Genomic DNA, 21,031 nt, shown 5'->3' with positions numbered 1-21,031 from the left:
CCCCCCCCCCCCCCCCCCCCCCCACCCCCCCCCCCCCCCACCATCTATCTTTTTCAGTCTTTTTGTACATTCATTTCCCTCTTCTGATCTTTGAACCAAACTGGCCTCTCTGTTCCTCACATACAGGACTCCACCTACCACTTAGTGCCTTCACACCTGCCATCCCTCTTGCGTGGAATGCTCCCCCTCCTCATTTCTGTCTCACAAAATTCCTCTCTACCATCAGCACCGTTAACATCACCATAATCATCATCAACTTCATCATCATCACCACCACCATCATCATCATCACTGTTATCACCACCACCACCATCATCATCATCACTGTCATCACCACCACCACCACCACCATCACCTTCACCACCATCACTGTCATCACCACCACCATCGTCATCACCATCATCATCATCATCATCTTCCTCCTGCTCCATTCCCCCCCCCCCCCCCCCCCCCCCCGGGCTGGTCCACCCCTCCTTGGACAGCTGGATGGATCGGCTTTATCTTTACTCCCAAACTCACAAGATACACCAGCCTCAAGCTCCTCACACAGCAAAGACACTACACCTGACAAGAGCTGCCTTCCACATGAAGCCTTTTTGGATTTCCGTAACTACCTTGTACTTATTCTTTCTATACTTGCTGCAACTATACTGTTGGAAGGTGAGGTCTTTGTGTCTCTGGGTCCCCAGTGCCCACACATGGCAGAGGTGAAGTGATTTGTCTGTGGTCAGTAGCAGAGTTGGAATTTGAACCCAGGGCTTGTGACTGCTAGTTCTGCCCGTTTCCCACTGCAGCCACCCTGCTGCCTACTGGTTCTCCCTCGCTGATGGATTCTCTGCCTGCATCTCTCATCACTAACTTCAGGGCTGGGGTCACTCCACAAGCCTAAACCTTCAGGAAGCCTGGGCTCCCAAGAGGTGCCATTTCTCCCACTTTACTGTTACATGTGGGTAGCAACCCAGTAAAATCCAGCCTCAGACACTTCCTAACTGTGTGACCCTGGGCAAGTCACTTTGCCCTGTTTGTCTCAGTTTCCTCATCTGTCAAATGATCCGGAGAGGCAAATGGCAAACCGCTCCAGTATCTCTGCCAAGAAAACCCCCAAATGGGGTCACTAAGACTTGGACATGTCTGAAATGACTCAACAACATCAATTAACTGGAATTGTTTGTAACGCGGCAGATCCCTAGTTAAAAACAGCCGCTCCTCTGGCCTTGGGACTCTCAAAGTGCATGCTGGGATTTGATTTTTAAGTTAGAAGAAGTTTTCATCATAGGAACTCCCAGTTTGCCCAACGTGTTGAAGGTGATGGAGGGATGGCTTTGAGCTGTTGGCACCTACTGGTGTTCTACTCACACTGGGCACTCCACAAATGCCAGGTGGAATTGGGTCTCAGAGGAAGCTGCAAAGCTTCTGGGAGGAAGGGAGGCTGATGGCTGGGGATGTGGGCCTCCCTTCAATTCCCTTGACTATGTCTGAAACATGGGGGCAAAATGCCCGTGCAGAGAGAGAAGGGGCACGAAGCTTTTGCTCCAGTGGGGTTCTGAACTATTGGGTTTCCTCTGCAGGAGGCAGTTTCTGCTTTATATGTGCTTTGGCTACGCCTAGACTGCACATGCAGGCTCTCTCTGAAGAATGAAGCACCTTGAAGGCAGGGACTTTTTGTCTTCTTATCCCCAGAACTACAAGTGAAGAGCAAGCGGGGCATTTATCATCATTCTGTTTATCCCCAGTGTCCAGCCATAGTATGTGCTTATTAAATGTCTGTTGAATGACTGATTCCTATACGCTCCAAATAATGCCTTTAATTTTTTTTTTGGGGGGGGTACATCTCCGCATTGAGAAGCCCTTATTTGGGGTGAGCAGGAACCATAGTGAGAGGTGTCTTTGCCATTAGAGGGCATCAGCTGAACTAAACACACAAGACCACAACTGAGGAATGTATGTACAATGCCCACTGTTTCCCCCATAACAACTGAAACAAATGGGCTCCCAAATACGAATGCTGCCTAACAGCCACAGGGGAGAATTAATTAGAAAGTTCATTAATTATCTGCTCAAAAAACAAAAGAATAAATCAGTTACCAAGTAGTTAACAGACTTGTTAAATACTGGTCTGAAAGGGTTATTAATGAGTTTGCTAATTGTTTCCTCTAGTGTGCACACAATTTGCAAATCTATAAAATACTTTAACTACAGGCTTATCTACTGGGCCTTGGTTTCAAACTATTGACCATGAGTGAATGAAAATTATTTTTACATATCTTAAGTAGGTTTGAATTTCATCATTGGCACACATCTCACCTTCCATCTTGGTGCAGTAACAGAGAGAAGGCCTAAGAGCCAAGAAGACCTGAGTGCAAGTCCTACTTCTGATACACACTGGGAACATGACCCTGGGCAAACAACTAACCTCCGTCATCGTCTAGGCCAGCACTTCTTAAACGGTGGGTGGCGGTGCCAACTCTCAATAGGAGACGACTCTTCATACTAGGGAGGCCATCCACACAGAAACACTCATGAGAGGGGCACGGTGCATGATCAACATTTTTTAGTTTTTAGAAATAAGGCACAAACAAAAGAACCACTCAGGCATCGGCTGCTCTATTGGCCCTTGTGTATTGGCCGGTACTTCATCTGTAACCCCAAAGTCATGAGACAAAGCATCTTCGTGAGTTCATGAAAGAATCCTAGCTTATGATTCTATTGTGAAGGACAATCATTGTTTAAAAGTTTTGAGATATGAAAACAGCAAATGAGCCAAAGAAAAACTATTGGTGGCATTTCTCAAAAGGCCGGCAGCTCGGTGGTGCAGTAGATACAGCTCCAGGTCTGGAGTCAGGAAGAGTCATCTTCCTGAGTTCAAATCCAGCCTTAGACACTCACCTAACCCCGTTTGCCTCAGTTTCCTCATCTGTCAGATGAGCTGGAGAAGGACATGGCTAACCACTCCAGTATCTTTGCCAAGAAAACCCCAAATACAGTCCCAAAGAGTTGAACAAGAATGAAGGACAAATCTCAAAAGCTGAGGGTAAACTCTAATCTGCTGCGAATGATTTTGCATTTGAGTTTTATTTACAGTCACTGATGAGTCTAATGAAGGTGGAAGGCTGCTTCTAACACATTTTATTAGAGTTGACAATAAAATTAGAAACAGGATGCTAATTTACCTATTTTAAAATTGGCCTTTTCTTTAGCCCAAACATAATAGAATTATATAAACAAATAAGGGATGTCCATCCATGAAAACAGCTGAGCTACAGGGGAATGACAGAAGCGCCTGCTGCAGTCAAGTCCCCCCAACAAGAACGGTCCAGGGGCCACCGTGGCTTCCCTGGGCATACAAATTCAGCCACTTTGCCAAGATTACTTGACAGCTGGTCCCTTTGCAGTTTATTTGGTGTCCGACCTCCAGCTTCTTTCCCCACGTATTCTCTCCTCAGCTAAATGGCATATAGTGCACAGAGGGCTGGGCCTGGAATCAGGAGGACCCGAGTTCAAATGTGACCTCAGATTCATACTGGCTGTGTGACCCTGGGCAAGTCACTTAACCCCTGTCTGCCTTAGTTTCCTCATCTGTAAAAAATGAGGATAGTAAAAGCACCAACTTCCCAAGACTGTTGTGAGAACCTAATGAGATAGTAATTGTAAAAGTAAGCACATGTAAATGTTAGCTATTGTCGTTATAGGAGCTCGCAGTTGCCATTTATAGTAATGCTTTAAATCCATACAATAAATAAGCATTTATTACAGGCATACTGTGTGCTAGACACTGAGAACACAGAGATGAAAAGGAAACAGGCAACAAATAGCCTTCAAATTTGCAGCCTTGGGAGGCCAATGGTGCAGAGCCCACTGGCCACGTTTTTGCTCAAGGTCATGGAGTGTTGGAATGAGAACTGAAACCCAAGTGGGTTGACTCCCAACCCAGCCCCCTTTCCCAGGAACCCTGCCCTTCCTCCTCACTTCCTCAGTTCTCTAGGCCCCCAGGTTTGTCACTCAAGCCAGCCTCACCTCCTCCCTTTCTTTCACGCCAGATCCACAAGGCCTCTGGCATCTGGTCCCTTCTCTCCACTCAAACAACAACAGACTCAATTCAAGCTTTCATCATGTCCTGCCCGGAGAATGAATGAACAAATAAAAAACTACCCCATCTCTCCCCTCTCTAATCCAACCGTCCTCCAGACACCCACCAAACCGATGTTCCTGAAGCACAAGTTGGACAATGTCACCCCCACCCCAGGCCCAGACCAGGAGGCTTCCAGGGAAAGTACAAAACCCATCCTCCAGCATTCACGGTTCTTCACAGATGATCATCAGGCTTCCATCTAGGGAAGTGGGGGCCCTAATTCCCCCAAGGCTGGCCTTTCTCCTTCCCTTCAATCGAACTGCTTTGTTCATATTCTGTATGTGCACTTTATTTTCTCTGTATCCACTGTTGTCCCCAATCAAATGTATGCTCTTTGACTACGTATTTTTGTCTTCATATCTCTAGCACCTTAATAAAGTACCTGGTACACTGTAGGCATTTAATAAATGCTTGCTGAATTAATGGCTCCAACCTTTCTCACCAGAGTGATTACACATAATTCCCCCCTACACATTCTATGCTCCAGCCCAAATGGCTTCCTCTTTTCACCCTGTGGGTTCACAACAGTCCCTCTCTTGCCTCTATGCTTTTGCCTAGGCTATGTTCCGTGCCTGGAATGCCCTCCCTCCTCACTTCTACCTCTTGGAGACTCCATTTCCTTTCCAGGCACCATCCACATGTTGCTTCTTTCAGGAGGCCTTTCTTGGTTGGCCCAGTCCTCAATGCTCTCCATGCTCACTGCAATCACCATGTAATTTCTGTTTGTCTATTATTCTGCCTACATGCTGTGGCTCAGCCCTTCTGCCTTTACCTTCTAGCAGGCTGTAAGCTCCTTGAGGGCAAGGAGTGCTTCATTTTTGCCTCTGTATCCCGAGCACCCAGCAATTGACTTAGAGATGTCTGTGGAGATGCAGAGAAAAGAGTGGGTGAAGATGCAGTGGTCCCTTAAGGTCCATTTTTCTTTAGACCTCTATCCCTTAGCGCAGGACTTGGCACACAGTAAGTTCTTAATAATGCTCACTCGTTCGTTCCATCCATCCATCCATCCATCCATCCATCCGTCCGTCCGTCTGTCCATCCATCCGTTCTTCCATCTGTCTGTCCATCCATCCATTTACATCTTCTGCTGCCTGACTGGAGTCAAGGAGCAGGGCAGATAGATGCTACTCCCTGTCTGCTTGGTAAGCAGGAGGTAGAAGGGCTGGAACCTGAATGGACACTTCCAAGCCACTGAATTAATCACTGAGATTGTAAGAGGCTGACCTGGTGACGTGGCCACAGCATCCACTTTAACCATAAACCAAGCTGCCGCCGCTGCATTTCTAACAAAAATCAAATAGGAAAGAGAGAGGGAGACATACTTAAAACAAACGTCAGGGCTGAGAGTATGGTAGCTGGACAGCAGGAGCTTTGTGGGAGAGGTGAGGACAGAAAGGTTCTCTTCAATGTTTCCCAAACTGTTTACCTTCTATAAGAACCCAGAGGCAACCAAAGGCATTTACGGCTCTAACTATAAGAAAGAGCACATGACCCAAAGTGGGGACTAAAACATCTTTCAGTTGCATCCATTTATATTTCCTTAGTCATTTTTTTCTCCGCCATTCAACCAATTTAATTTTCTTCAGCAATAATGTATTAGTCCCTTGTGCAGCAGGGGGCAGGGAGGTCAGAGACATAAAAATGAAAAACACAAAAGCCTCTGCCCTCAAGGGTCTTACAATCTAGTAGGGGAAGTAAGACATGCATAAAAATAGCTGAGAGGGGGCCAGACAATCAGTGGACTCAGCACTGTGCTGTGGCTGTTGCACAGAGCTCACAGTCTGGCCTGGGAGACCTCAAGATCTCTAACCCAGTGATGGGCAGGAGAACACACTGGCTCTGGGGGAGGCTCAGAGAGGAGGGGGTGGCTAGCAGGCTCCCAGAAAGGACAGGGATGGCTTCAGCTTGGGGTCTGCATTCTCAGCAAGTAGCAAGGGATGATGAGACCAAAGGCATAAATCCATAAGTGGAGAAGTTAGTCCTGAGTCCACAGACAGACGTAGTATCGATCTAGGACACTCTTTGTTTTAAGCGCAGGAAGTGCGTGCTTCTTCCTGGGAGGGTTAGGAAGAATTCAGGAAGTCAGAATCTCTGTGGGCCACTGATGACAATCAATTACATAGCCAAGGAACAAGCACTTGCCAGGTACAGCCTCTGTCAGGCACCGTCCTCAGCTTTGGAGACATAAATGAAAAACTAAAAGGGTCCCTGCCCTTAAGGAGCTTACATCTGAAGAGGGGAGACAACAACACATAGAAGCACAAATAGAATGAGTCCATTAAAGCTTGAGCTGGGGCCGAGGCCATGGCAATGGAGAGGGGTCCCAGACACAAATTCAAAAATAAACCTCCACTCCATGGCTAGCAGAAATCAACCAGGGCAAAGAGATGGAGACAAGGCTTGGTGAGGACGGGGAAAGACGGGGAGGGGGAGTTGAGGAAAGGAAGGGATCCTGCAGAAAGAAGCCAGGGGTGCCACAAGGTAGCAGGATAGCATTCTGGGCTTGGGCAGGGAAAGGATCAGAGCACCCTCACCCTCTGCCAGCAGATCCACATGGAAGGGGAGAAGGAAGCAAGGTCATCTGCTGCGAGAGGTAAGGGGAGGCCGAGCAGGGATAGGATGATAAGGAAGCCCAGACAGAAGAATGGCAGAGGGCCAGTGGCCAAGTAGCCTTGGTGCCTCAGGATGTTTGTCATTCCGTGAAGGTCTTTACCAATATTGGTCATGAACTTTTTTAAAATAAAAAATAAACCCATTGAGTATTATAGGGTAGAAAGCAAGAAGTTCAGGCCACAGCACGTTCATTCAAATCGCCGAGCTGGAGCTGAGTTAGAGCTCCAGTCAAATCGACGACATTTCCATTCTTAAAAATAAAACTTGGGCTTGATGTTCTGTAGCCAGACTCAAGGTAATGTTTAAAAACAAAACCCAAACTTTCTGATGTCAACACACATTAGCAGGTACACTTGGGTTCCTGCTTTAGGGATTCATTGGCCTGCCACTGGAAGGGATCTCAGAGGCCATCTGGCTCAATCCCTTCATTTTATAAGTGAGGAAACTGAGGCACAAAGTGTTTAAGGTCTGGGACTCTTCAGGTCAGAAGTCTAGAGCTGAAGGGGACCTCAGAAGACATCTAGATCAACCCCATTATTTTACAAAAGAGAGCACTGAGGCCCCAAGTAGGAGAAGTGACTTGCCTAAGGTCACTGAAGAAATAGGCATCAAAAGTGAGATATGAGCCCTGGTCTTTTGATTTCACATCTCATGCTCATTCCACTGAGTAAAACTCTTTTAAGAAGTTTCCACTCAACTAGCAACTTTCTTTTTTTTTGAGGGGGGGGTGTGGGGGTGGAAGGTGGGTAAACAGTATTTTATTTTTTCCAATTACTTGTTAAGATAGTTCTCAAAATTCATTTTTAATAAGATTTGGAGTTCCAAATTTTTTCTCCCTCCCCCCATTCCCCTCCCCAAGATGGTGAACAATCTGATATAGGTTACACATGTGTGATCACATAAACATGTTTCCATATTAGTCAGGCTGTGAAAGAAGAAACAGAACAAAAGGAAAAAGCCACAAAAACCAAAGCGAAAACAGTATGCTTTGATCTGCAGTCAGACTCCAAAGCTCTTTCTCTGGATGTGGATAGCATTTTCCATCAGGAGTCTTTTGGAGTTGTCTTAGATCATTGTATTGCTGAGAAGAGCCAAGTCTATCAAAGCTGGTCATCACACACTGTGGCTGTTACTGTGTACAATGTTCTGGTTCTGCTCACTTCACTCAGCATCAGTTCATATAAGTCTTCCCAGGTTTTCCTAAAATCTGCCTGATCATTTCTTATAGCACAATAGTATTCCATTACATTTATATGCCACAACTTGTTCAGCCTTTCCTCAATTGATGGGCATCCCTTCAATTTCTGATTCTTTGCCACCACAAAAAGAGCTGCTAAAATATTTTTGTACATGTAAGTCTTTCCTCTTTCTTATGATTTCTTTGGAATGTAGAACTAGCAGTGGTATTGCTGAATAAATTGCATACACAGTTTAATTGTCCTTTGGACAGTTACAGACTGCTCTCCAGAATAGCTGGATCAGTTTACAACTCCAACAATGCATCAGTGTCCCAATTTTGCCACATCTTCTCCAACATTTATCATTTTTTTTTCTGTCCTTAGCTGATTTGATACATAAGAGGGGATACCTCAGAGTTGTTTTAATTTGCATCTCTCTAACCCATAGTTTAGAGCATTTTTTCATATGGCTATAGATAGCTTTAATTTCTTCATTTGAAAACTGCCTGTTCATATCCTTTGACCATATCAACTGGGGAATGACTTGTATTCTTATAAACTTGACTCAGTTCTCTGTGCATTTGAGAAATGAGGCCTTTATCAGAAACACTGACTGTAAAAATTGTTTCCTATCTTTCTGCTTTCCTTCTAATTTTGGTTGTGTTGGTTTTGTTTGTGCAAAACCTTTTAAATTTAATTACCCATTTTGCATTTCACAATGTTCTCTGTCTCTTGTTTGTTCACAAATTCTTCCCTTCTCCACAGATCTGAAAGGTAGAAACTATTCCTTGCTCTCTTAATTTGCTTATGGTATCACCCTTTACATCTAAATCATGTACCCATTTTGACCTTATCTTGGTATATGTTGTAAGATGCTGATTTATGCCTAATTTCTGCCATACTATTTTCCAGTATTCCCAGCAGTTTTTGTCATGTGTTGAGTTCTTATCCCAGAAGCTGGAGTCTTTGGGTTTATCAAACAGTATATTATTATAGTCATTTACTACTGTGTCTTGTGTACCTAACCTATTCCACTGATCCACCACTCTATTTCTTAGCTGGTACCAAATAGTTTTGATGATTGCTGCTTTATAATATAGTTTTAGATCTGATACTGCTAGGCCACTTTCCTTTGCATTTTTTCCCATTAATTCCTTTGATATTCTTGACTTTTTCTTCTTCCAGATGAATTTTATTAATATTTTTTCTAGCTCCAAAAATAATTTTTTGGTAGTTAGATTGGCATGGTACTGAATAAGTAAATTAATTTAGGTACAATTGTCATTTTATTATTTTAGCTCAGCCTACCCATGAATAATTGACATCTTTTCAATTGCTTACATGTGACTTTATTTGTGTGAACAGTGTTTTGTAATTGTATTCATATAGTTCCTGGGTTTGTCATGGCAAGGAGAATCTCAAATATTGCCTATAGTCATTTTTAATGGAAATTCTTTTTCTATCTCTCACTTCTGAGCAATGCTGGTAAGATATAGAAATAATGATGATTTATGTGGGCTTATTTTATATCTTGTAACTTTGCTAAAGTTGGTAATTATTTTTTAAAAATTATTTAATATATTTAGTTTTCAGCATTAATTTTCACAAAAGTTTGAGTTACAAATTTTTTCCCCATTTCTACCCTCCCCCCACTCCAAGATGGCATATATTCTGGTTGCCCCGTTCCCCAGTCAGCCCTCCCATCTGTCACCCCACTCCCTTCCCATCCCCCTTTCCCTTCTTCTCTTGTAGGGCAAGATAAATTTCTATGCCCCATTGCCTGTGTATCTTATTTCCTAGTTGCATGCAAAAACTTTTTTTTGTTGTTGTTGTTTTTGAATATCTGTTTTTAAAACTTTGAGTTCCAAATTCTCTCCACTCTTCCCTCCCCACCCACCCTCCCTAAGAAGGCAAGCAATTCAACATAGGCCACATGCGTATCATTATGTAAAACCCTTCCACAATACTAATGTTGTGAAAGATTAACTATGTTTTGCTCCTTCCCAACCTATCCCCCTTTATTGAATTTTCTCCCTTGACCCTGTCCCTTTTCGAAAGTGTTTGTTTTTGATTACCTCCTCCCCCTATCTGCCCTTCCTTCTATCACCCCGCCTTTTTTATCTTCTTCCTCCTTCTTTCCTGTGGGGTAAGATACCCAATTGAATGTGTATGGTATTCCCTCCTCAGGTCAAATCCAATGAGAGCAAGATTTACTCATTCCCCCTCACTTGCCCCCTCTTCCCTTCCTACAGAACCACTTTTTCTTGCCACTTTTATGTGAGATAATTTACCCCATTCTATCTATCCCTTTCTCCCTCTTTCAATATATTCCTCTCTTATCCCTTAAATTAATTTTATTTTTTTAGATATCACCCCTTCAACTCACCCTGTGCTCTTTGTGTGTGTGTGTATATATATATATATATATATATATATATATATATATATATATACATACACACATACCTACATATATACATACATAGACACACACATATGTATATATACGTATACACATATACATATGTATGCATATTCCTTTCAGCTACTATGATATTGAGGTCTCATGAATCATACACATCATCTTTCTATGTAGGAATATAAACAAAACAGTTCAACTTCAGCAAGTCCCTTATGATTTCTCTTTCTTGTTTACCTTTTCATGCTTCTCTTGATTGTTGTGTTTGAAAGTCAAATTTTCTATTCAGCTCTGGTCTTTTCACTGAGAAAGCTTGAAAGTTCTCTATTTTATTGAAAATCCATATTTTGCCTTGGAGCATGATACTCAGTTTTGCTGGGTAGGTGATTCTTGGTTTTAATCCTAGCTCCATTGACCTCTGGAATATCGTATTCCAAGCCCTTCAGTAAGTTGGTAATTATTTCAACTAGTTTTTGGTAGATTCTTTAAGAATACTATCATATCATCTGCAAAGAATGATAGTTTTGTTTCCTCACTACCTATTCTAATTCCTTCAATTTCTTTTTCTTCTCTTAATGCTAAAGCTAACATTGCTTATACAACATTGAACAATAGTGGTGATAATAGGCATCCTTGTTTCACTTCTGATCTTACTGGAAAGGCTTCTAGCTTATCCCCATTACAGACAGTGCTTGCTGATGGTTTTAGATAGATACTACTCATCATTTTAAGGAAAGCCCCATTTACTCCTATGCTCTCTGGTGTTTTTAACAGAACAGGTACTATATTTTTTTTTTCAAAAGCTTTTTTCTGCATCTACTGAGATAATCATATGATTTCTGTTGGTCAGTTCTGTTGGTCAATTATGATATGGCCAATTATGCTAACAGTTTTCCTAATATTGAAGACTGGTATTGAGGACTTTCCTAATATTCAGGACTGGTAGTCTTGAATTCCTGGTATAAATCCCACCTGGAGTAGAGCACTGGCCCTGGAGTCAGGAGGACCTCAGTACAAATCCAGCCTCAGACACTTGACATACGTACTACCTGTGTAACATAGGGTAAATCACTTAACCCCAATTGCCCTGCCTTCCGCCCTCCAAAGAAAAAAAATCCTGCTTGGTCCTAGTGTATCATCCTGGTGATAAATTGTTTTAATATCTTTGTTAATATTTTATTTAAAAATTTTGTATCAATATTCATTAGGGAAATCAGTCTATAATATTCTTTCTCTATGTTGGTTCTTCCTGGTTTAGGTATCAGCACCATATTTGTGTCATAAAAGGAATCTGGTAGGACTCTTTTGCCTATTTTTTTTCCAAATAGTTTATATAGTATTGGAATTGTTCTTTAAATGTTTGTTAGAATTCACTTGTAAATCCCTCTGGCCCTGGAGAGTTTTTCTTAGGGAGTTCATTGATGGTTTGTTCAATTTCTTTTTTCTAAAATGGAGTTAAGTATTTTATTTCCTCTTCTGTTAATCTGGGAAATCTATATTTTTGTAAATATTCATCCACTTCACTTGGATTGTCAGATTTATTTGCAGACAGTTGGGCAAAATAGCTCCCAACTATTGCTTTAATTGGTGGTGAATTCATCCTTTTCATTTTTGATACTGGTAATTTGGTTTTCTTCTTTCTTTTTAAAAATGAAATTATCCAAAGGTTTGTCTATTTTATTGGTGCCCCCCGCCCAGGTCTTAGTTTTATTTATTAGTTCAATAGTTTTCTTAATTTCAATTTTATTACTCTCTCCTCTGGTTTTCAGAATTTCTAATTTGGTGTTTAATAGGGGTTTTTTAATTTGTTCTTTTTCTAGCTTTTTAAATTGCATGCCCAATTCATCAATCTGCTCTTTCTCTATTTTACTCACATAAGCATTTAGAGGTTTAAAATTTCCCCTAAGTACTACTTTGGCTATATCCCATAAATTTTGGCATGTTGTCTCATTATTGGCATTTTCTTTGATTAAATTATTGATTGTCTCTATGATTTGTTGTTTGACTCACTCATTCTTTAGGATTAGATTATTTAGTTTCCAACGAATTTTTAATCTATCTTTTCATGGCCCTTCATTACATGTAATTTTTATTGCATCATGATCTGAAAAGGATGCATTTAATATTTCTGCCTTTCTGCATTTGGGATTTTTATGCCCTAATAGATGGTCAATTTTTTTTGGGTAGGTCCCATATACTGCTGAGAAAAAGGTATATTCCTTTCTATTGTCATTCAATTTTTTCCAGAGGTTTATCATATATAACTTTTCTAAAATTCTATTAATAATCTCAACTTCTTTGTTGTTTATTTTGTGGTTATATTTATCTAGTTCTGAGAGGGGGAGGTTGAGGTCCGCCACTAGTAGTTATGCTATTTCTTCCTGTAACTCACTTAACTTCTTCTCTAAGAATTTGGATACTATAGCACTTGGTGCATATATGTTTAGTAATGATATAACTTCATTGTCTATGGTACCTTTTAGCAAAATATAGTTTCCTTCCTTGTCTCTTTTAATTACATCTCTTTTTGTTTTTGCTTTGTCTGAGATCAAGATTGCTCCAGTGGAAGCATAATATATTCCAGCCTTTTATCTTTACTCTGTGTGTATCTCTCTGCTTCAAATGTATTTCTTGTAAACAACATATTGTAGGACTCTGGTTTTTAATTTACTCTGCTATCTGCTTCCATTTTATGAGAGACTATATCCCTTTTACATTCACAGTTATGATTACTGTATATTTCCCAGCATCCTATTTGGCTCATTTGTATTTTTCTCTCTCGGCTCCTTTCAGCCTGTCCCTCCTCACCAGTGTCGCTTCTGACCATCACCTCCCCAATCTGCCCTCCCGTCTATCAGACTCCCCCTTCCCATTTCTTTCCCCTTTCTCCTCCTACTTCCCTATAGGGCAAGATAGATTTCTTTACCCAACTATGTATATTATTCCCCCTTTGAACCAAATTTGATGAAAGTGAGGTTCAAACAATGCTCAGCTCTCCCTTCTTTCCTTCTACTGTAATAGGTCTTTTATGCTTCTTCATGTGATATAATTTGCCCCATTCTGCCTTCCCCTTTCCCAGTATAATCCTTTTTTTCACCCTACAAGTAATTTTTTTTTATCATCACATCGAAGTCAACTTATACCCACACTCTCTAAGTGTACTCCTTCTAACTGCCTTATTAGTGACAAAATTCTTAAGAGTTACAAGTATCATCTTCCCATGTAGGGATGTAAACAATTTAATCTTATTAAATAACATGTTGTTTTTTTTTTCTTTCCTGTTTACCTTTTTATGCATCTCTTGAGTCTTCTATTTGAAGACCAAATTTTCTGTTCAGCTCTGATCAGGAAAGTCTGAATGTCCATCTTTTCCCCTGAAAGATGATACTCAATTTTGCTGGACAGTTGATTCTTGGTTATAATCCAAGCTCCCTTGCTTTCTGGAATATCATATTCCAAATCTTCCAATCCTTTAATGTAGAAGCTGCTAAGTTCTGTATAATCCTGACTGTGACTCCTTGATATTTGAATTGTTTCTTTCTGTCTGCTTGTGGTAGTTTATCCCTGATCTGGAATTTGGCTACCATATTCTTTGGAGTTTTCATTTTGGGATCTCTTTCAGGAGGTAATTAGTGGATTCTTTCAATGACTCTTTTACCCTCTGGTTCTAGGATATCAGGGCACTTTTCATTAATAATTTCTTGAAAGATGCTGTCTAGGATCTCTTTTTGATCATGGCTTTCAGATAGTCCAATAATTCTTAAATTGTCTCTCTTAGATCTATTTTCCAGGTCAGGTGTTTTTCCAATGAGGTATTTTATGTTTCCTTCTTTTTTCCATTCTTTTGACTTTATTTGACTGATTGTTGATGTCTCATAGAGTCATAGTTTCCACTTGCCCAATTCTAATTTTTAAGGAATTATTTTCTTCAGTTAGCTTTCATCCCTCCTTTTCCATTTGGCCAATTCTACTTTTAAAGGAGCTGTTTTCTTCAGTGGATTTTTCCCCCCGTTTGGCCAATTCTGTTTTTTAAGGAGTTGTTTTCTTCAGTCAATTTTTGTGCTTCCTTTTCCAAGTTATTGACTCTTTTTTCCACAATCCTCTTGCACAACTCTCATTTCTTTTCCCAATTTTTCTTCTACCTCTCTTACTTGATTTTTAAAATCCTTTTTGAGCTCTCCCAAGAGGACTTTTTGGGCTTGAAACCAATTCATATTCCACTTTGAGGCTTCACACGTAGGCATTTTGACATCGTTGTCTTCTTCTGAGTTTGTGTTTTGATCTTCCCTGTCACCATAGTAGCTTTGGTCCTGGGATACAGGGAGCATGTCCCAAGCTTCTTGCACTGGGGGCCAGGGACCTGGTCACTAGCTTTCTGTGCCAGGGTCTCTGGGGCTGATAGCTTGCCCACTGCACTAGGGTGACTCAGCCTAGTCGCACCTGTTGTGACCTGGGTTCCAGGGTTGGCAGTTTGCCTGCTGTGCTGGAGGCCTCAGAGCTGGCCTGCTGAGCCAGGACCTCAGAGCCTCAGTTGCTGATCTGCGCCGTAGCTAAGAGCCTCCTGCTGGTTTGCCCAGATGCCACCTGTGCTGGGCTGTGCTCCCCCTTTACCCAAGCGAGACAGACTTTTCCTGAAGTCCTTCTAAGTTATCTTGGGCTGAGAAACTGTTTCACTCCATCTTTTTGTGGATTTTGTCACTCTGGAATTCTTTTAGAGGCTCAATTTAACATTGTGTCTGAGGGAAACTGGAGAGAGCTCAGGCAACTTCCTGGCTTCTCTCTGCCATCTTGACAAGTAACTTTCTAGATGAGCAAATGTCTTAGAAGAAACATTAAGAATTCTATGATTTAGATGAGAATGTTTTAAATATAAAATCTGCAATGGGCTCCTACTCTATTCCCAATGTTTTCAGGGCTCCCTCTGTAATGAGTCTAGGGAACTCAGTAAGGAACTTTTTCTCTATCTCTGCAAGTCAATCCCTGCTTTGCAACCTACTGCATCAGGTGCCTGATGCTCAGGGTCCCAAAGTTGGGAAGGGAGCTAACATGGTAGAGTGTGAAAAGTTAGGTCTTTGAAATTAGAGGGTCTGGGTTCAAATCCTGCATGACCTTGTCACAATGGCACATCGCATAATGTCCACGTGGCATCATGTCCCCCATGTGAAATGTGGGAAATGGACCAGAAGGTCCCAAGTCCCTTCCAGCTCACTCTCTATGACTGAATTAGAGGCAGGACGTGAAGCCACAGCTTCCTAACTCAGAGGCTGGCTCTCTCTCTACCGGGCCTTCCTGCCAATATGCACAATAAACATCCAATTTATTGTTTGCAGATAAGGAGCAATGAAAAGTGCTCACTGAGTAAAAACCACTCTAATTATAAAGCCCCTCCCCCCACCTTCGAACGGCAAACAATATGGCTTCTTCCCATTTAAAACTGCAGGCCCACCTCTGCCTTTGAAAACATGGAGAAGATACTAGCAATCGGTCAGAAACTGTGGATCAGAGACTTTACCACAAGAGGAAATTGCAAAACATGGCCAAAGCAGAGCTAAAGAAAGGTGATCCAGCCTCAGGAGCAAGAAAAGGGGAGAGGGAAATGGAGAGAGAGAAAGGAAAGAGGTATGGATTGGAAGAAGAGGGCAGAGGAGGAGGGACATACAGAAAGAGACAGAAACAGCAAAGGGAGGGGAGGGAGAGAAAGAGAAGGAAAGACAGAACATGAGAGAGAGAGAGAAGAGAGAGAGAGAGGTATGGAGATTGAAGGAAGAGAGGAGAGAAGGAGGGAGAGAGATACAGAAAGAGACAGAAACAGTTAAAGGAAAGTGAGAGAGAGGGAGAGAAAAGGAGGGAGAAAGGAAGGGAAGGCGAGAGAGGTATGGAGATTGAAAGAAAAGGGGAGAGGAGGGAGAGATACATAGAAACAGCAAAGCGGGGGGGAGAGAGAGAGAACTGGGGAGAGGAGGAGAAGAACAAGAACACCTAAACCAGAAATTAAATAAAAGCAATATTGAAATATAGTATTAATAATTAATTATATATAGTAATAATAATAATATAGTTATTATAAATATGTGGATTTTCTAGATTCCTGATACTTGTGTCTAGAATGGCTGCCATGAGTACCAGGGAGGGTAACGTTCACTACCTGTCCCTGGGAGCCAAGGGGAGCCTTGGGGTTGGGAGTGGGTCCAAAGGAGAAGCACGGGCTCTAGGAGCAGCCAAACCCATAGAGTTGGGCAGTGCCTCTCCCTGGAGCTGCTGTCAGTGAACCTTGAAGACCATGACTCCAATCTCAATGATCCCCTGGGAGGGAGGGGGAATTTCTGTTGGGATGAAACCAGATACTGCTCACTTCTACAGTTTTTTTCAAGTGGGAAACCTCTCCTCTGTTCTTTAGGCTCTTTTGATGCTCTGAAGCCCACCTCAAAGCAGCCTACTTTTATTCAGAGCCCAGGAAGCATTCGAGACTCACATACCTTTGGTCTTCCAAAAGGCCGGAACCAAGCCAGAGGCCAGGCCTCCTGACTCCCCACCCCTTGGGGTAACTTAGCAAGCTCAGGTATCCCTTGCTCCCTCGCCTCCCACTCCCACTGCAGCATCAAAGGCAGCCCAGAACTTGGCCACATTCTGCTTCCCTGAGGTCTGTGACTCATTCATTCAAAAGCCATCCAACAGGGTAGGGCACGAGCAGTGAAGACTTCATTCAACCCACTTCCTCCGTCATCAAGATATTAATAAATGTGAAGGAAGAATTTTGAAGAGGTTGGGTACATAAGAGTAAGGGAGAGGAATAAGAAGAAAACACTAGAGAGGAGAGGAAAAAGAAGGGGAGAAAGATTAGAACCAAAAGGGGGGGAGAAGTGGGGAAATGAGATGAGGTTGGGAGGAAGAGAGAGAAAAGAGGAAGCAAAAGAAGGGAAGAAGGAGAGTGGAAAAGAAAAGGAAAGGAAGAAATCCTTTCATTCCTCTAGATCAGGGGCCTATAAACATTTTTGCATCACGGACCCCTTTGGCGGTCTGGACGTCCTTCTCAGGATAACGATTTTAAATGCACAAGAGGATATACAGGAAACCAATTATATCGAAAGTTATCTATACATACATATACATAGAGCATACATTACATAACATACACAGCTATATTTGCATATGTATATCATGTGTGTCTGTCTGTCTCACTGACGCTGAGTTACAACTTCGTGGTCTAGAAGAACGAAGTGCAACTATTGAGGGGTGGTGGACAGAGAGGTACTATGCTAATTTTTCATTTTCGGCTTTTGCCAGAGAAAGACAAATAGCCATAAGATACATTTTTTTCTACTTAGTCACATCAGGTTCACCATTGTACATGTGCCACTTCTCCAAATGGATTCTGGAGACTCCTGGAATTATTAACAAGATTATCTAGGTTAATCCTCTCTTTTTACAAAAGAGGAAACCAAGTCCTGGAGAGGGGAAGCAATCAGCAGAGTCCTCCAGCATGCTTCCTCCTTTCCCCTCCTCCCTCTATCCTCCTCTTAACTTTTTCCCAACTGCCCACAAAAACGGAGCTCGGCATGCATGTGGCTCTCAGGACTTGGCACAACATGATGAATGTGAAATGAAAAGCGCCATGTAGACATCCACACAGGCACACAAATCTTAACAAAAGTGATGCCAAAGCCAACCCTGAGCTAAGAGATGCATTCTGCTCCCTGGTCACACGACTTGGCCAGAATGTTCTCTGGCCTTCTCCCTCAGTCAATGGGGAGAAGCTATCAATCTCACCAAGCCTGGCTCAACGGGGGCACTTGCTGCCCTCAAAACAAAGTAAACCACCTAGAGGAAAGCCATTTCCCATATCAGCTCTGCAGGTCCTATTTCCAAACATTTTCCCCAATAAGCAGAGTCCTACAATGGTGGGTGGGTGTATGCATGGTCAAGGCACGTTGGCTTCTCACATAAGAACAGCGTTTTCGGTAAATGCTCAGATATTGACCAGGCATCTTCCCATAAAGCCGAGTCTTGTGATGACTTCATCTGAACAAACCCCCTGACTTCAAAATCTAGGCACAGGACACCTCTAGTCTCTTGGTTCAGGATTTGAGGTTGCTCCCTTGTTTGGAGGTGCGATGAATGGGCTGAACGGAGAGATCTCTGGGGGTGTTAGGCTCTACTACAGCATTGACAAGTCTCTCATGACCTAGAGTTGGGAAGGCCCTCAGAGGCCATCTGGTCCAACCCTCCCTCTGCTGGCTGAGGAAATGGAGCCTCTGAGAGTCCGGGTGACTGGTCACTGGGGTGGTGTCATGGGCAGGATGTGAACCCAGGTCCTCTGACTTCCAGAGATGGCCCTCCTTCTGTTGCCCCACAGAGCCTTCATTTATAATTCCCATTTCCAGCTGGGCCTTTATGGATGGCCACCTGGGGTATAACAGACAGTTACCCTTGGAGCCAATGAGACTTAGGGCCATGTCCCACTCTGACACATGCTGACCAATCGCCTTGCCTCTCTGGGCCCTCGGCAACTTTCTAAGACAGGGATTCTTAACGTGGGGTCTGGCACTATTAGACTTGACTGCCCAAGTGGTCTATGACCCCCTGCTCTTAGACCATGAGCTGCCGAGGAGGCATTGACATGCACTAGTAGAGGGACTTTCCTCACCTGGGAGTTCTCTCAACAAGGTCCACTCTCTCTCTCTCCAGCTGTCTCTCCTACTACAAAAGTGAGCCACCGCCTCGTCGCAGAGGGTCCAAGGGATTCCTTTCTCATCTGTTGGTTCCCCTTCCCAACAGGTAAGAGATATCTGGTATAACCTGTTTCTTTTCTGTTGAACTCTAAAATTTGCTATTCTTATAATAACTCAATGAGGTTAAACAGCCTCCTCTTGTAATGACTAGCATGACTTGCCCCTGCATCACCAAGCTCTCCTCTGGCTCTGAGAGGGCTCCAGGCACCATCAGATCCACTTATTTCTGCGTCCCCAGAACCTCAGCTCCTCCGTAACCTGGCTCTGATAACATCCTGAACGATCCCTTGGCCGTTCCATTTCACTGTTCTATATGTGGTCATTCAGTTGACAGATATCTCCATTAGCCACTTGTCTCTTTTGATAAGCTCAGCTAGACCCCTGCTTTGGGTTCTCCCTGATGTTATTTCCTTTGGAGGGGCCCACGCTCCCATGGAGAGATCTGACTAACTACAAGCTTGGGGCTAGGAGCCCGTAACGAGCTGGGGATGATGAGAACATAGCAGCGATACCCAATGCCCCCTTTTCCTAGGGTGGGTTCAATGTCCACATTGCTACCTTTAGGTTGGGGAACAGAAGAAGGGGCTGGATTCAAGACCTCTCCATGCTGGACAGGTTGGCTAAACCTCCTTCCTTCCTCTGAATTTCTCTAGCATGTAGACAGTCTGTACCATACGTCATCACCTTACTCACATATTGCTGTGTTTCATGTCTGTCTCATCTCCCCAGCTAGAGTCACCGGCTCTTTGAGAGCAAGGCCTGTACTGTCTGCTTTGGAATCTCCCTCCTCCTGCTCCTCCTCCCCAAACCCTGTGAATGTTCTAGAAGAAGAGGGAAGGAGGGGATCACAAAGTCCCTTGGAGAAGGTTTTTAATTCTAGAGTTCCATGTGGGATTTCTCTTTCCTTGTACTACATACTAGGGACATGAACTCCTATTCTGCTAAAAACAACTAGCCTTTGGGCCTCTTTGATGTTTTTTTGACGACTCCTTCAGCAGTAAAGAGCAGAAGATCTGAACTCAAGTCCTAGGGTAGAGATGTGTGATCCTGGGCAAGCTGCTTTGGTGCCTCACTTTCCTCACCTTGGTACAGTGGTTAGAACAATGCACCTGGACTTAGGAAGACCCGAGTTCAAATTCTGCCTCAGACACTCCCTAGCAAAGGGGGACAACCACGATAATAGATTTAGGTCTAAAAGCTGCCATAAGGATCAGAGGAGACAGGATATGAAAAGCACTGAAGTATCTTAAAGTGATACATACATGCTGGCTATTAATATAATTATCATTATCAACATCATAATCATTAGGGCTATGGCTGAACTAGAATCTGGAAACCCAAGTGCAAATCCTACGTTGGACACCAGCTGTATGACTCCGTGCAAATCACTACGGGCCTCAGTATAATGGGGGAGGTCACCGGTGTCAGATGCCGTGCGAACCTTCCAGCGCTACATAAATGTTAACTACTATTGGCATCTACAAAATGAGGGTGTCAGCGGTGACCGCGGAAATTACCCAGTTTTCCAGAACAGTGTCCACCCACACTGGAAGCCTTACGAGGCCAAAGGATTATTACTTATAACTCGTGGGATCCTGGGTGAGTCACAGCCATCCTGGGACCTTAGTTTCCTCATGGATAAAATAAGGGGATGCCGCGGGACAGATGAGAAGATGCTCTTCCCCCACTCCCACATTTGCAAGGCAGGGGCCGTGTGAGTGGACCGCCATGTAGAATGTTAAATTTATTTTCAATATGTGGGATAGTTTTGCTGAACGGTCCCCCCCCCCCTTTTTATTCTTTGTCATAGGCGATGACGCTCTAGGAGAGATGGGGGAGAGACACATGGGGATATGTAAGTGCTGTAAAACAAAGCGTACCCATTCGCCTGTATTTTTTAGAGATGACAAGAAGGCTCCCTCTGGCTCTAGATCTATGACCCTGGTCTTCCATTCCTATTTCT

At 43.0% G+C, this 21,031-nt stretch overlaps 1 protein-coding gene across 1 annotated transcript in view; it reads right to left on the bottom strand.

The window, feature by feature from the left end:
• CUX1 (cut like homeobox 1) overlaps window positions 1-21,031 on the bottom strand; it is a 347,958-nt gene that overhangs the window by 109,691 nt on the left and 217,236 nt on the right. Inside the window, exon 5 of the mRNA XM_036768125.1 lies at window positions 19,520-19,626. Within this exon, the coding sequence (XP_036624020.1) occupies window positions 19,520-19,626 (107 nt within the window). The remainder of the gene's footprint in view (window positions 1-19,519; window positions 19,627-21,031) is intronic.

The sequence above is a fragment of the Trichosurus vulpecula genome, chromosome 7 (assembly GCF_011100635.1).
Source record: "Trichosurus vulpecula isolate mTriVul1 chromosome 7, mTriVul1.pri, whole genome shotgun sequence".
NCBI lineage: Eukaryota > Metazoa > Chordata > Mammalia > Diprotodontia > Phalangeridae > Trichosurus > Trichosurus vulpecula.
Note: the sequence above shows the minus strand (reverse complement) of the source record. Positions and strands in the feature narration are given on the sequence as shown.